This window comes from Trichechus manatus, unplaced genomic scaffold (assembly GCF_000243295.1).
Source record: "Trichechus manatus latirostris isolate Lorelei unplaced genomic scaffold, TriManLat1.0 scaffold00024, whole genome shotgun sequence".
In the NCBI taxonomy this organism is placed as follows: Eukaryota; Metazoa; Chordata; class Mammalia; order Sirenia; family Trichechidae; genus Trichechus; species Trichechus manatus.
This window is the reverse complement of record NW_004443960.1, coordinates 7,114,802-7,131,159: the sequence shown is the minus strand read 5'-3', so window position 1 is coordinate 7,131,159 and position 16,358 is coordinate 7,114,802. Positions and strand designations below refer to the sequence as shown.

Below are 16,358 nucleotides of genomic sequence, written 5' to 3'. Positions count from 1 at the left end.
TCTGTGAAATCTAGAATACAAGTTATCTGCTTCCAAAGGTACAACGGCAGAACAGGCACAAGCTAGGCATTTCCATTACAAATGGGAGAAACCAGAGGAAAAGAAGGGATAACAGGCACCAAGCAAGTCAGCAGGACACATTACATTAGCCCTCAAGGCTTTGAAAATAATCTTCTGTTCTCTCAGACAATGTACACAATGTCCCTGTCCTCCAGACTCTAGGTATTGGCCACAGTCTCCAGATTCTGACTGGAAGCCCCTGGCTCTGGGCTTCAGCTCCGCCTTCCAGGCCCACTGGGACAGCAACTCTGCTCCTTTCGCTTTAGGCGCACCATTCCCCCAGTCCATCTGAGTGGCGACTCCAGCCTTAGAAACACCAGAGGCCATGGCTCCACCCTTAGAAACCTCTGAGGTCATGGCCATACCTTTTGAGACTGAGGCAGCTCAGCTTCTTGTGTTCCTTGTCTCTTCAGCTTCTGCTTCCTATGGCCTCTTGGCCCTCCGGCCTCAAGTCCGCATCTGCCCTGCTGGGGCAAGTGTTCCAAAGCTGGGTAGCTCCACCAATAACTGCCCGCAAGCAACACACTCCGCCAGGAAGCCTCCGGAGCACAGGCACTCGGCTCCCTAGCTCTGTGGGTCGGCAAGCCTAGCTCCACCGGTAAGTGCCTGGAGGCACCCCACTCGGCCAGGAAGCCTCCGGAGCACAGGCACTCGGCTCTCTCACTCTGTGGGTTGGCTCCACCACCATCTCACGCTGGTCTCCTGGTTCTGCTACTGTTGGTCCTCTGCCACTGCCGCTCCTTTACCCATTCACAGTTTCAAGACTGCTTCCACATTTTAGGTATCTGTTAGAGCAGCACCCCACTCTCTCGGTACCAAATTCTGTCTTAGTCATCTAGTGCTGCTCCAACGGAAATACCACGAGTGGATGGATTTAACAAAGAGAAGTTTATTCTCTCACAGTCCAGTGGGCTACAAGTCCAAACTCAGGGCGTCAGCTCCAGGGGAAGGCTTTCTCTCTCTGTCGGCCCTCTCATCAGTGTTCCCCCGGACTAGGAGCTTCTCTGCGCAGGGACCCCGGGTCTAAAGGACGCACTCTCCTCCTGGCACTGCTTTCTTGGTGGTATGAGGTCCCCCCCAATTATGTAATTTCTAATGGAAGGATGCTGCACACATAACGTTTCTATGATTATCACAACTTTTTACTTTTAAGCTTAGAAACAAAAATTACATTATATACAGCAGGCAATATTGCCACTTTATACTTTCAATAATAAAATGGACCCTTTAGATGAGGGCGCAGCAAAATGTTTCTGTAAAGAGCCAGAAAGGAAATATTTTAGGCTTTGTGGACCATATATATCTCTGTAATGTATCCTCCTTTTTTTTTTTTTTTTAAATAACCCTTTGAAAATCTAAAAACCTAACCTTAGTTTGCAAGCCGAACAAACACAGGCCATGGGCTGGACGTGGCCCACGGGCTATAGTTTGGGATCCTTGCTTTAAATGACATTCCTTCCTTCTGTTTCTTTCACCTAATTTATTATGGAGAGTTTGTCAACCATTTCCATGTCTAACATTTCCCCAAGTTGCTTTAGAATAGTTGTCCCAATGCAAACTAGCTTTTTTCTAAAATTTAACTTGTTTTTTTTAATTTAATTTTATTGTTTTACTTGTGTAAAAAAAACTAAAATATAAACGCAGCGTATGATCTTGTAGAGCTGCACTGTCCATCAAGGTAGCCATTAGCCCATGTGGCTAATTAAACATATTACAATAAAATAAAATAATTAGTTCCTTGTTCCCGGTGGCACACGAATCCAACAGTGCAGACAGAGAACATGCCATCCCAGACAGTTCAACTGGACAGCACTGTTAGCGGAAAAACAAAACAACAATCTGGAACTCAACCCTATGATGAGTCTGGGTACGTCAACTCTCCTTTGGAAAATTGTATGTATAGAGATGAAGGAAGGCCAGGTGCCATGAGATAACAGGGTAAGAGAGGCGGACGGACCAAGAAAAGCAGCAGAAGTTTGAATGATCTTCTCAGGTTCGAAAAACAAATCTACCACACGCGGGCTGTGTGACCCAGAGTGAATTACTCAACCTCTCGGTGCCCTCATTTCTCTGGCTGTTAAAGCAAGCATCGTCATACCTACCTGGCATGGGTTTTGAGTGGAATCAACAAGGTTGTGCATGTCACAACGCGTAGCAGCATTATCATTCTAGGAGATACACACACACACGTTCACATTGCCACAAATGGAACCACTGTCATATACTCAGAAAGAACGACCTCTTGCCAGTATGGTTAGATGTTGGTTTCCTAAGAACACAGAGAAATGCCTTGCATTTAACGGATGCCGAAACTGCCGCTGATGATTCTACTTTGGGAAAAGCGGTCGGCTGTCCCCACCACCCGAAGTCCTTGGTACCCTCGAGTTTCTCATCATCACTTTTAAAAATAAATTGTTGGCCTCCTGTGATTGCTGGTAACCCTTCCCCGCCACCGTGAGGACTCTGAGGTCCACAGTTTGGGAACTGAGACGTTTGATTTTGGCATGACTGTGAGGATTCTCCTCTGTCTCCCATCCCCTTGATCTGCATGAGCCTGGTACCTCTGCTCTCAGTAGCCCCCACCCTTCTCCAGCCAGTCTCAGAAGCAGGTCTTCCATCCCCCCGACTCACTTTTGAGAACTGACCCCAGTGAGGCCCCGCTAGTCTGTGATGGGAATTTTACAGGGCATACATACATAGTATGACATAGATGATGAGGTCTTGGCTGTGGCTGGAGACTCCTTGAGTGGGGCAGACTTAGAAGACAGAACGGCAGCGAGGTGGGCAACCGTGGTGAAGCGGGGAGGGGCACATTAATTCTCCAACCTTCTCTGGGAACTGGGGTGGGAGCATTGTCCACCCTAGAACACCCCAGCAGGGGGCTCTTGGCTTCTCCCACATCAACATTGTGATCTCTCTTCCATATTTATTTTTGGTCCTCTTCCCTAGCACTTGGAGGCTATGTTTGTATGTATACAGTGTTTTCAAGAGTTTTTAAAAGGATATATTTATTGTTGTTTTCCTCTCAGTTAAATGGGGGAGAGCCACCTTTTTCTCTCCCCTTCCTCACTGGAGGCACACAGCGCATAATAGAATAGCCTTGCAAACAAGTCACTAGCCACAGGCTGGTTCTAATTTCCTGCAGTGAGAAAACGGTGCACAAGCGTACCCACCAAGCATCCTTGGCTAGACTCAGGTGCCCTTTGGATGGCCTGCACGTTTTATTTAAATGATTTTTATATTAATTTGCAAAGCCGTGATAGAAGGCAGCCAGTGGGCTAAATATAGCTTCCCACCCCACCCCAGTAGCCCTCCCCCAACCCAATACCCCGCTTCCCATCCATAGGACCCAATCCTGAGAAAGCTAACAGAGCATGACTGGGACATCTGGGAAGTGAGGGTTCAGACGTGGATGGTGATGAGCAGAGGGATTCAGACGCTCAGGCAACAAGGCAAACGGGAACATGCTCATGGGAATCAAGGCGGCCTCCTGGAGAGCCACAGGGGGTGGGACGGAGGGAGGGGAGGGGACTTACATGGGAGGGGAGGGGACGGGACTGGGATTTATGTCACAAACAAAAAGAGAGCCAGGGCAGGGGGCTTACTTGCAGAAGTGTATACAAGTGAACTGGGGGCGCTGTACACGGAGGATCCCTCCTGGTTGGCCTGGCACAACAGCACCGTGCCTACGAAAGAGAGAGAGACATGGCATCCGGTTTGGGAGCAGGCACGCTACCGTGGAGCAACCGCGGCAGTGCAAACAAGAAAGGCAGAGAAATGAACACACAGCCACATCCCAGACAGCAGGCTGGGGACACCCATGGAAGCCCCCGCCTTAGCCAAGAGGACTCGGTCAAAGCCCACCCTCCCCAACCCGCCAAGCACATGGCATTGCTTTTCCCGTGGGTGTTGAGTACTGGGACTCCGTCTCAGATCAGGAAGGGAGACAGCATGGCATACTCAAAAGAGTGCTTTGGAAATATCAGACAGAACTCAGTGCTAAGCCTGGCTCAACCACTACTTAGCTGTGTGATCTTGGTAAGTCACTGCACCTCTCCGTGCCTCAGGATTCCCATCTTGAAAAGACGGGCCAATATACCTACCTCCAAGAGGGTTGTGGGTCGTATGCTGGAGACCTGCCCAACATAGGGGCTGGCATGCAACGGCCACTCAATAAATGGTAAGCATATGCATTGATAGGTTTAGAGAAAACATTTTCCCCTCCAACTTTAGTCTTCCTGAATCAGTTCCTTGGAGGAAGAACACAACGAAGGTGGGGAAGAAAGACAACTCTCGCTATCACCCACCCTACACCCATGCCCAACTCTAAGTGAGAGTTTTCGCTTCTGCGTTTTCCTTTTCTCCCCTAAAGCTCTGTCTTCAGCTGGATAGGCTGCGTACCTCACCCTGCAGACTGGCTGCAATGCAGCGATGACTTCCCTCAGCCTGATTTAAAGCAAAGGGCACTGGGCTTCTCCTTGCAAAATGGAATTTTACAGCGGGGGAGAGCGGTGGAGTCCTGAGATTCACCCTCAATCTGACATGTTTTGAACAACCACCCGCCCCAAGGAACACCAGGGTCAGAAATCTTCTGGGCATTCATTCTTCTCTCCTGCAGCTACAAAGCTCACACTCAAAGACTTTGCAAAGAATTAGAAGGACTTTGTAGAAGTGTTAAGTCCATTACTGAGGATGGAAATGGGTTCCTGTGGTTTCTGTTCAGTTCCCGGAGCAGGGAAGGTCAAACACTTCCATTTGTTTTTGGATGCCTCTGTCACCGTCCAAACTGGAAAGCCATCTCCCATGAAAAGAAACCGTACCTTAGAAGTCCACCCCCAGCGACAGTGACACCCTTCTATCCTTTGAGACTTGCCCTAGGAAATGGTTCTGCAATCCTTCTGTATCTTCCCCATCATCAACAAAAGTGTAGTAGAAACTTCCAGAGTGTGTAGGGTTGGGCTGCTTCCCGAACTACAAAACTAACCTCCACTCTGCTGGACTTGAGGGATGGTATCAAGTATGGAACCAGAACAGATCCATCACATAATGAGGGCTGAGAAAACCTTCCCCAAATTCTACTTTCACCCTCTGCCCTCTGTGCTTCTTGATTTTGTACATTATTTCTAGACAAATAAAGATTTTATTAAAACTCCTTGGAGGTACCGTAGGATTCTGGTGTTTTTTTGTTTTTGTTTTTTTTCTTGTTATTAAGCCAGCACCTTGATTCACAGTATTATTGAGTATTAAAAACAATAATTTCCTGTTTTTTAAAAAATAAAATAACTCCTAATCCATCTCTCCCCTCCCCATTCTCAGGTCAGCTGACTCCATTCAATCCTTCACAAGGAGATGGAACCCACGGGCAGAAGTTCTACCTGAAGGAATGCCCTCTAGCTCTTCTCACATTTACCCTGCTATGGAAATGAAGACCACCCCCTGCCCCCCAGGAGTGGGCATAAAGGTGAACACTTAGGAATTAACTGACCTTCTCTTGGAAGTAAATATATTAAGAGCCTGGACAGGCCTGGGTCATGAACAACCTTTGCCAAGCTGATAGTTATTGTATTTTTAAAACCTATAAGATTGTTTTAAACAACCTGTAAGACAAGCCTTCACATGGTCTAATTTCTCCTCAGTTGGTGTATTTCTGGTTTTGGAGGTAATTGGCATAACTAGGAGCAAACAGATCAAACCCAGATCATTGGGGTAGGGTATGAAAACCACCAGCAGGGGGCGCAAGAGCCACCAGGGAAGATATAGCATCCTTCCATCACCCTGCTTCATCAATGAGTATTCATGTGTGACTCTGCAGAGCCCATTTCAATGCTTCTGCTCATTGCTTAGAAATTAACATACCATAGGATATACAGAGATCTACCAAATCAGAATCTTCTAGGGTGGGACCAGCCAGTGGCTTTTGAAAAAGCTTCTCAAGTGGGTCTGTCATATGTGTTGTTGTTGTTGATAGGTGCCATCCAGTCAAAATTGACTCATAGTGACCTCAGGTTGACAGAGTAGAACTGCCCTATAAGGCAGAAATTGATTAGTGACATCTGTGGCACAGTGGTGGCACAGTGGTTGTGAGCTACGGCTGTTAACCTAAAGGTTGGCAGTTCAAATCCATGAACTGCTCCTGGGCAACCTGATGGGGCAGTTCTACTCTGTCTTATAGTGTCACTGTGAGTCAGAATTGACATGATGGCAATAGGTTTGATTTTTTGGTTTAATCTTTATGGGAGCAGACTGCCAGATCTTTCTCCCAAGAAGCCGCTGGGTGGGTTCGAACTCCCAATCTTTCCATTAGCAGCCAAGCGCTTAATCATTGCACGACCAGGGCTCCTTTGCTTGTGTACCCCTGGTTAAAATTCAGTTTTTAAATGAGATCTAGAGTTACTTGAGGTGCTTAGGTTTCGAAAGAAAAATAATCTGATTGTGGCAAAAATATATCCAGAAAGGCATTTCAGTATCGTACAGTTAAAACCCTTGGGTCAATTTTCTACATCCTCGATGCAATTTATAGATTCCCATTGTGACAAAACACAGATTCCCGCTAGAAAGCTAAATCCTGGCAGGGCATAATGAAGCTTCCCTAATTTTCTTAGGCTGTGGATTCTCAGAAACTGGGCTGAAATCACTCCTTTGGTTGCCTTCTCAGTAGTTAAAAAAAAAAAAAAATTCTTTATGCAATGATTTTGACCTTTGTAAAGCAAAATCTATACTGTCAAAGGACTTGGTCTTTATTTCACCCCAAAACATCATCCAATTTAATTTGCAAAGTACTTATCATACGTTGTCTTAGTACTTTGTGACCTTTTCTTAAAAGGAAGCTTCAAATTAAACAACATCGCAGAAAAGAACGCTATAACCTCCATGAATAGGGGAGGGAGAGTAATGTGTGCTTGTTTTAAAAAGTAAGTCAAATAGTTAATAGGGCACAAGCAGCAGCATGAGGAATGTTTACAAGGTCATTCAAGGCATTTCACAATATAGCACCAACCTAGCTTTCTAATGGGCCTCCTGAATTGAATTTTCTACTCGTCCTGCCATAGACCATCTACCTCCAATGACCTTGAGCTGTTTACAACCATGTGACATCCATACTTCTCAGACTTTTGTGCCTTTGCTGATGAAGTTCTTTATAATTTAAGGATGGCAACTATGTGCAATTTATACCACTATCCACCCATTCCTTAGTCAGGACAGATGTCACTAATCAATTTCAATATTATCTTTTTAGAATAGCCAAGAATCCTCAGAATCATTCTTAACACAGCTTCTAGGCAGTTACTACTATTCAATAAGAGTTGCTGGGGGGAAGGAAACTAAAATGTCATTCCTGCTCTTACTGTCAGGTTAAACCACATGAAATTGACCTTTTTTATTTCAAATATGGTTGAACATCAGTAATTTCATATGGTTCGGCTTAGTAAAATGACTTCCCCAGTCTCCTTTCTATCTAATTTAAAGAGTCTCCCCACTGTTTCCAATCCCCCCTGAAAAAACAAAACCAAACCCATTGCCGTCAAGTTGATTCCTACTCGTAGTGAACCTATAGGGCAGAGTAGAACTGCCCCATAGGGTTTCCAAGGCTGTAAACCTTTACAGAAGCAAACTGCCACATCTTTCTCCCAAGGAGCAGCTGGTGGGTTCAAACCACGGACCTTTTGGTTAGCAGCAAAGTACTTAACCACTGAGCCACCAGTCTCTAGGAGGGAATTAATTACTACCTCTTCTGTGCTGCCACCATTTTTATGTCCCTTTTAGTCTTTGTCATTCTGTATTACAATTTTCTATTTACATATCTGTCTTCTTAGCTACAGAGAATCGCCCTGGGCACAGCCAAATCTTACTCATCTTTTTATCGCTAGCACCTAGCAAAAATACCTGGCCCTCATATAAAAAAAAAAAACCAAACCCGTTGCCATTGAGTCAATTCCGACTCATAGCAACCTTATAGGACAGAGTAGAAGTGCCTCACAGGGTTTCCAAGTAGCACCTGGTGGATTTGAACTGCTGACCTTTTGATTAGCAGCCATAGCATTTAACCACTACACCACCAGGGTTTCCCCAAATTAAACCCATTGCCATCGAGTCAATTCTGACTCATAGCAACCCTATAGGACAGAGTAAAACTGCCCCACAGGGTTTCCAAGGAGCAGCTGGTGGATTCGAACTGTCAATCTTTTTAGTTAGCAGCCGAGTTCTAAACCACTGTGCCACCAGGGCTCCCTTTTGGCCCTCATAGGGATTAATAAATATGATTGAATTATAATACGTCTTTAAAATAACTCGACTGCTAACCAAAAGGCTGGCAGTTTGAATCCACCAGTTGCTCCCTGGAAACCCTATGGGGGCAGTTCTACTCTGTCCTATAGGGTCGCTGTGAGTCGGAATTGACTTGATGGCAATGTTTTTTGTTTTTTTCCTATTTTCTAGGCTAAAAATACAGCTTTTTTTTCCAACCAACTCTTCTTGACTATGTCTTCTTCTGCCAGCTGTGCATAGGGGAGAATTCACATGCCTAAACTTCATATAAGGAGCCCTAGTGGCACAACAGTTAAGCGCTCGGCTGCTAACCAAAAGGTTGGCAGTTCAATACCAGCCAGCAGCTCTTGGGAGAAAGACCTGGTGATCTGCTCCCGTAAAGATTATGGCCTAGGAAACCCTATGGGGGCACTTCTCCTCTGTCACATGGGGTGGCTGTGAGTCAAAATCAACTCGATTGCACCAAACAACGATAACAAAACTTCAAATGTATTTGCAAGCTTTCTGTGGGATTCACTTGTTCCTCCTCTTTGCGGGTTCTTTGAAGGTTGACTCATCCAGCTTAACGTGAAACCTGGGCAGCCTGATCTTTCTGTTTCCTGAGCCAGTAATGACTGCTTATAACTACTAGTCACTGGACTCCCTGTGGCAGATCAGTCGTGGGATAATCAGAGCCTTTTCTGAAACCCGTCACACTCACCGACTCGGAATGCCGTCACCATTAGCATCCCAAACTCTGGCAAAATGAGCACCAGGCCACTTTCCAGCAGGATTTGGAATCCTCCAGCTGGGAGAGGAAGGGGGTCCCTGGGTGGTGCAAATGATTAATGCCTTTGGCTGCTAACTGAAAGGTTGGAGGTTCGCATCCACCCAGAGGAACCTCAGAAGAAAGGCTTGGTGATCTACTTCTGAAAAATCAGCTCCCTGTGGAGCATAGGTTTGCTCTGACACACATGGCGTCACCATAGCTGGAGTTGACTCAACGGCAACTGGTATTTTTTTAGCTAGGCGCAGAATAACCAACCATAACATTTGCCATTAAGTTGATTCCGATTCACGGTAACCCTATGCGTATCAGAGGAGAATTGCTCCATAAGGTTTTCGTGTCTGTGACCTTTCGGAAGCTGATCACTTGACCTTTCTTCTGAGGTGCCTCTGCGTGGGTTTGAACTACCAACCTTTTGGTTATTAGTCAGGAGCTTAACTGTTGGCACCACCCAGAGACTCCGTGGAGACGACTGGCCAAGGTCTGTGTCTTAGATGGAACATCTAAATCCTTTCTGCTCACTGAGAGACTCCCCACAGCTTAGGGAACCATTCCTGGCCCTGAAGGGCAGGGAGAAGTCTAGAAAGGGTGTTTCCTAGCATACACAGGTAGGAGAATGCATCAGAACCTTCTTAGTCTGCTGCCATTCCTTGGGTGAGGACATTGGACGCAAACCAGCTGGAACAGTGGTGCCGTCTGACACCTCCTTGCGTTTGCACAGGCTGTTTCCTCTCCCAGGAAGTCTGTCCCCCCTTCCTTAGCAGCCCCCTTCCAGACTCGCTCTGGCTTCTCCTCCTCCTAGAAATGGAATCTGATCTTCACTCCACCAGCCCGATGAAACTTCCTTCCTCTGCTTTTCTAGACTATGTAGCTATGATTTACTTCATGAGTATCTTCTCCATTGAAGCTCAAGCTCTAAGGGATCAGGAACCATGTTCCACTCCTCTTCCTCTTCCCATAGAGTTTGCAGCCCAAGCTAAGGGATAGGAAACAACCAGAGTGACAAAGTAAAGGGTTCCTGATAGGCAGCCGTGTTACACTTTTAAGAAATAAAATTAGAATGGGGGAGGAGGAAGGAAGAAAGGAAAGGCTGTTTTGGAATGCCTTCCCTTCTGTTGTAGCACCAAGCAGGCACAGGTCCAAGCTGGCCTAGTGGCGAATGACTGGGCCCTTTCCTATAATATCTGGACTCGAAAGAAAATGTCAAAGAAATGTCCCAACTGCCTGGCAACTGGGAGTAGCTGACTCACTTCATTAGCACCAGGACTGGGATGGGCTAGGAGATTGAGAGCAGGATGCTCTTGTCTCTATTGAAATGCAAAAACCAAAGGCACAAAGAAAATCCACAACTACACGTTATAGAAAATGTAAGATCCAATGCAAATTCTTGAGTGCCTACTCTGTGCAGGGTTCTAGGTGTGTCTTGTGCTGGCTGTCCCTTCAGAAACCTGGACTCTATGCTTGTGTCCGGAGTCACGTGAGAACAGAGCCCCAGGCTGAGGTTCAGACTTCTGGATGTCGCCCATCTGAGCAAAGGAGCTGACATTGATGAGGGGGCTGAGAGCAAACCGCCTCAGTTGAATGGTTGTGTGAGACAAGAGACCATTTGCAGAGCTTCCTCCCTCTATCGCCAATGCTCAGCAAGAAAAGATGGAACTAGGAGTATCATCTTTCCCTCAACAGGTAGTTACTGATGTCTACTATGTGCCTAGTGGAGTCCCTGGGTGGTGGTGCAAATGGTTAATGCGCTCGGCTGCTAGCCAAACTGGTGTCTGTTTGAGTCCATCCAGAGGCACCTCAGAAGAAAATCCTGGCTATCTACTTCTGAAACATCACAGCCATTGAAAACCCTATGGAGCACAGTTCTACTCTGACACACATGGGGCCGCCATGAGTCAGAGTCGACTCCATGGCAACTGGTACTGGTACTATGTAGCAGGCACTGTGCTGGCTTCTGAGGCATGTGAGGGCAACTGACCAGCATGCCCACTGAAATCCATGTGCTTCCCAAAGGACAATGCGCTGTCTCTTTTAGTACTCACGTGCATGGTAACGAATATGTATGCAAGAAAAGGAACAAAGGACTGACTCTGAATATCAACCCTGAACCTTAGGCTCCTGGTTAGTGACTAGTTTGCAGAGACAACTAAAGTAGAAAGCTATTTTAGAATAGTTCTTATTAGATATAAATATTGCAACTTTGGCAAAAAGCTTAGTCCATATGTCTGCTGTATATTGCAGTCACAATTGAAAATGTTCAATCATTAATAGTAATTTGCACTAGCAACAATATTTAGATTAGTCTTAATAAGAGTGACCCTTAATGAGCCAGGAGTCCCTGGGTGGTGCAAATGGTTAATATGCTTAGCTGCTAACCAAAAGGTTGGAGGTTCCAGTCCAATCAGAGGCACCTCAGAAGAAAAGCCTGGCAATCTACTTCCAGAAAATCAGCTATTGACTATTATATGATCTCACTTATATGAAATATCTAGAATAGGCAAATATATAGAGACCAAAGTGTATTAGTGGTTCCCCAGGGGTGGGAAGGATAGGGGAGGGGTCAAGCATTATTTAGGGAGTACTGAGTTTCTGTTTATGGTGATGGGAAATTTGGCAACGGATATAGGTGATGGTTGCACAATATGATTGATGTAATTAGTGTCACTAAATTGTACAGGTGAAAAATCTTGAATTAGCAAATGTTGTGTTATATATATTGTCATGGATTGAATTGTGTCCCCCAAAAATGTGTGTATCAATTTGGCTGTGCCATGATTCCCAGTATTATATGATTGTCCACCATTTTGTCATCTGATGTGATTTTCCTATGTGTTGTAAATCCTGCTTCTATGACGTTAATGAGGGGATGGGCAGCAGTTGTGTTGATGAGGCTGGACTCAATCTATAGGATTGAATTGTGTCTTGAGCCAGCTTCCTTAGGGATGTAAAAGAGAGAAGCGAGCAGAGAGACAGGGGGATCTCATACCACCAAGAAAGCAGTGCTGGGAGCAAAGTGCATCGTTTGGACCCTGGGTTCCAGAGCAGAGAAGCTACTAGTCCAGGGGAAGATTGATGAGAAGGACCCTCCTCCAGAGCCAACAGAGAGAGAAAGACTTCTCCTGGAGCTGATGCCCTGAATTTGGACTTTTAGCCTACTTTACTGTGAGCAATAAATTTCTCTTTGTTAAAGCCATCCACTTGTGGTATTTCTGTTATAGCAGCACTAAATGACTAAGACATATATCTTACAATAATGAAACAAAATTAAAAAAATAAAACAGATCGAAACAAATTCTACAAAGCTCAGTTCTCCTCTGACGCACATGGGGTCACCATGAGTCAGAATTAACTGGACATCAACTGGTTTTATTAAGATACGACTGGTTTTCAAGTACCATACCAGGTATACTTTACATGCACTGCATATTTTTTTCCTTACATATCCATGAAGAAATTAAGACTTGGAGAGAAAAAAAAATTATAGGAGGCTAAACTGAAATTTGAGTCAGCTTCGTCTGACTCTAAAGCTCATGCTCTCACGAAGCTTCACCTGTTTGTAAGCAGTGATACTTCGTCCTGCAGGAGCCCTGGTGATGCAACAGTCAAGCCCTCAGCTGTTAACCTAAAGGTTGGTGGTTCAAACCCACCAAGCAGCTCCACAGGAGAAAGACCTGGCGATCTGCTTTCATAAAGATTAAAAACCCATTGCTGCCGAGTTGATTCCAACTCATAGCGATCCTAAAGGACAGGGTGGAACTGCCCCATAGGGTTTCCAAGGAGCGGCTGGTGGATTCTAACTGCTGACCTTTTGGTTAGCAGCCGAGCTCTTAACCACTGTGCCACCAGGGCTCCCCATAAAGATGATAGCCTAGAAAACTCTGTGGGGCAGTTCTACTCTGTCACATGGGGTCACCACGGGTCAGAGTCAATTCCACAGCATCTAACAACAACAACTTAGTCCTAAGTCTATTCAGTGCTCTCTTTGACCTCTGAATGATAAATATTCTCCATCCCCATTTCAACTAAGCAACTTCTCGGAATTCTGAAGCCACCTTCCTTCAGGGAACACTTTACTCTTCAAGGCTAAAGATTTTAGTGATCACGGTTAACAATCTGCAAGAGGGTTTTAAATCCAACCAAGGACGCCTCTGGGCAGAACGTACCTGCTAAAGAAAACATCACTTACAAGATTGGAATAAGATGTGGAGGAAGGGGATGCAGAGAGGAGAAATAATGAACTCTTAAGGTCCTGTAGCATAGCTGAAACACACACACACACACACACAAACCCGTTGCCGTGGAGTCAATTCCAACTAATAGACACCCTTATAGGACAGAGAAGAACTGCCCAGCAGGATTTCCAAGGCTGTCATCTTTACGGAACCCAACTGCCACATCTTTCTCACACGGAGCACCTGGGGGTTTCGAACCACTGACCTTTCATTTAGCAGCCAAGAGCTTAACCACTGCACCACCAGGGTTCCTTCAAAAAAGCAGAGGCTTCAGAAAATTTTAAACTTAGTTTCCTGGCCTCAGTAATGGTAAGTTCTATACTTTGGGCAGGTCATTTAACATCTCTGACAGGCCTCAGTTTTTACATCCGTAGAATAGGAACAAAAATGTCTGCTTCATCAAGTATTGTAAGGATTAGAAGTACTACATGAGAATATTTGGCAAGTAGTAGATAATCAACAAGTGATCTCAATAATAATAATAATAATGGAAATCATAATCAGTATTATTACTGGGAATTTCAAAATATGAATCGGAACTTATTTTGTTCCTTTGTTCCCTTCAGCACCATCCCTACCAGATGCCATGGAGTCGACCCCCATTCACGGCACCCTCACGTATGTCAGAACAGACTGCACTCCATAGGGTTTTCAATGGCTGATTTTTTCTGAAGTAGATCACCAGGCCTTTCTTCCTAGGTGCCTCTGGGTGGACACAGACCTCCAACGTTTCAGTTAGCAGCCAAGTGTGTAATCATTTGTACCACCCAGGGACTGAGGTAGCAAATTGATAGCTAGTGAACTATTTGCCCTGACCACTAACATAATGTTAAACATAATCGAATTAATTGAAAATATTTTAAGATTGGAAATTTAACTGCAAACATTTAAATGTGGGAGGTATAATAAGCGCTTGGCTACTAACCAAAAGGTCAGAGGTTCGAACCCACCAGCTGCTCCGAGGGAGAAAGATGTAGCAGTCCACTTCCGTAAAGATGACAGCCTTGGAAACCCTGCGGGGCAGGTCTACTCTGTCCGACAAGGTCACTGTGGGTTGGAATCGACTCAACAGCAGTGAGTTAATAAAACAAGATGGCTGTCTGGCTTCTCTTGAGGAATCAGGAGATCAGACAACATGGGTCTAGGCCAGCATTTCTGCCTGGCAAGGCCACTGTGACTGCTGGTGAAATTGGGACATTTCCTCTCCACTCTGCCACAGTCCCCACCAAACCTATTTTACTTTTTGTATCTCAAGCCTGCTCCTAAAGACATTTTAGTTTGCAATCCCTCCTTGAGAGGAAAAACTACTGTGCTTTAGTTGAAACCACTGGAGTTTGAAGTCTCTACGAAGAACCCAGATGGCCTTCCTCTCTCTCTCATCGTCCTGGGGACACAGCCTCTAAGCCACTTGATGCTGTTGTTAGTTGTCGATTTTATTCTGACTCATGGCGACCCTGCATATGCAGAGTAGAATGACTTCATAGGGTTTTCAAGGCTGTGACCTTTCAGAAGCAGATCTCCAGGCCTGTCTTCTGAAGCACTCTGGGTAGAATCAAACCGCCAACCTTTTGGCTAGTAGTCAACTGCTTAAATAATTTTTGTGCTACCCAGGGACCCTGCTAACATACCACGAGAGTCTAAACGAACCTTCTGGACAGCCTTTGCTCGTGCCCCGTCTCTTCTATTTCACATACTACTCCTAAACTCTGTTTTAGGAGGGACTGGATATATCTGTGGAGCCTGGTGGTGCAGTGGTTAAGAGCTATGGCTGGTAAGCAAAAGGTCGGCTGTTCTAATCCACCAGCTGATCCCTGAAAACCTAACAGGACAGTTCGTCTCTGTCATATAGGGTCACTATGATTCGGAATCGACTGGATGGCAACGGGTTTGGTTTGGTTTTGGATATATTTGTAGTATGATGTAGAGATTCATCTTGAGTTGTTTTTTTTTTCCTACCATAGACTGGATTTAAAATTTTGACCCTCTCTTCTGGTGAGAGCAGAAAATATACTTCACCTTTACATCTCTCCAGGAGTAATTAGATGCACTTGCTTAAATATGCTTCCCGTACCACACGAAAACACACACACACACACACACACACACACACACACACACACACACACACACACAGGAGCTGAAAGCAAATATAGAGTATTACAAATACAGAGTGGACATTATTTTCAAAAATTGACAGAGAGCTAATATGCAGAAAGTTTCCATCTTTACGAGACTACGTATATATCAAACACTGGAAACATATACATCGACTCATGTTTTTTCCCCAGAGGAAATCTCAGTGATACTGGGGTGTTCATGCCTTTAATATCATACTGGATTTAATACAATGGTAAGTGTACATTGATTAACCTTTGCAACAGAGTTAAATGTATAACCCATTAACTAATTTAATCTCTCAGAAAATAAAAAAACAGCCATTGGCATTATTCTTTGAATAATCCTTGTTTAGTTTCCATAATGGTATACAGTCTAATGAAAAACTCATTAGAATGTAGCATACGGCGTAATTAATTCTGGCTGATTCTTTTGGTGTAAATAGCTAATGCAGATGCTGAATTCCAATTTCCACTGGCTTTATTAATTTTTCATAAGCCAATATTTTGACTGTAATGGGTTGTAACAGCTCCATAGAAGTTTTAGAAATGCATTAACTGTCATCCATGTAGTTAATCTAATCAGGATTTTGCCACATGTGTGTTGGTTCATCAATGTCACATTTTTAAAAGACAACGGGACAGTCTTGTTTTATACTTGGAAAATGACTATCTACATACAATGACCATAAAGGGTTTTAAACAATATTTGGCCAATTTGTCTCTATTTACACAACAGCTTAATTGGTTGAGCTAATAGCAGTGAACTATAAATTTTGAAAAGAACACTGAAAATGGGAAGTGAAAAATCTTCAAAACTAAATGGCTGGTAATGGAATTGCCACACACGTTAAAACATAAAAGAAAATGCAATCACTTCATGTTTGAAATCTCTGGCGATTTACTCTTCTAGGAAAAGAT

At 44.6% G+C, this 16,358-nt stretch overlaps 1 protein-coding gene across 7 annotated transcripts in view; it reads right to left on the bottom strand.

Moving 5' to 3' along the window:
* The window catches only part of RBFOX1 (RNA binding fox-1 homolog 1), a 1,254,735-nt gene that overhangs the window by 94,020 nt on the left and 1,144,357 nt on the right, over positions 1–16,358 (bottom strand). For 6 of the 7 annotated variants that reach the window (XM_012554607.1, XM_004373237.1, XM_004373236.1 and 3 more), the window contains exon 8: positions 3,666–3,746. The exons of the other annotated variant lie outside the window; for it this stretch is intronic. In XM_012554607.1, the coding sequence (XP_012410061.1) occupies positions 3,666–3,746 (81 nt within the window). The remainder of the gene's footprint in view (positions 1–3,665; positions 3,747–16,358) is intronic. 7 annotated transcript variants of the gene reach the window in all.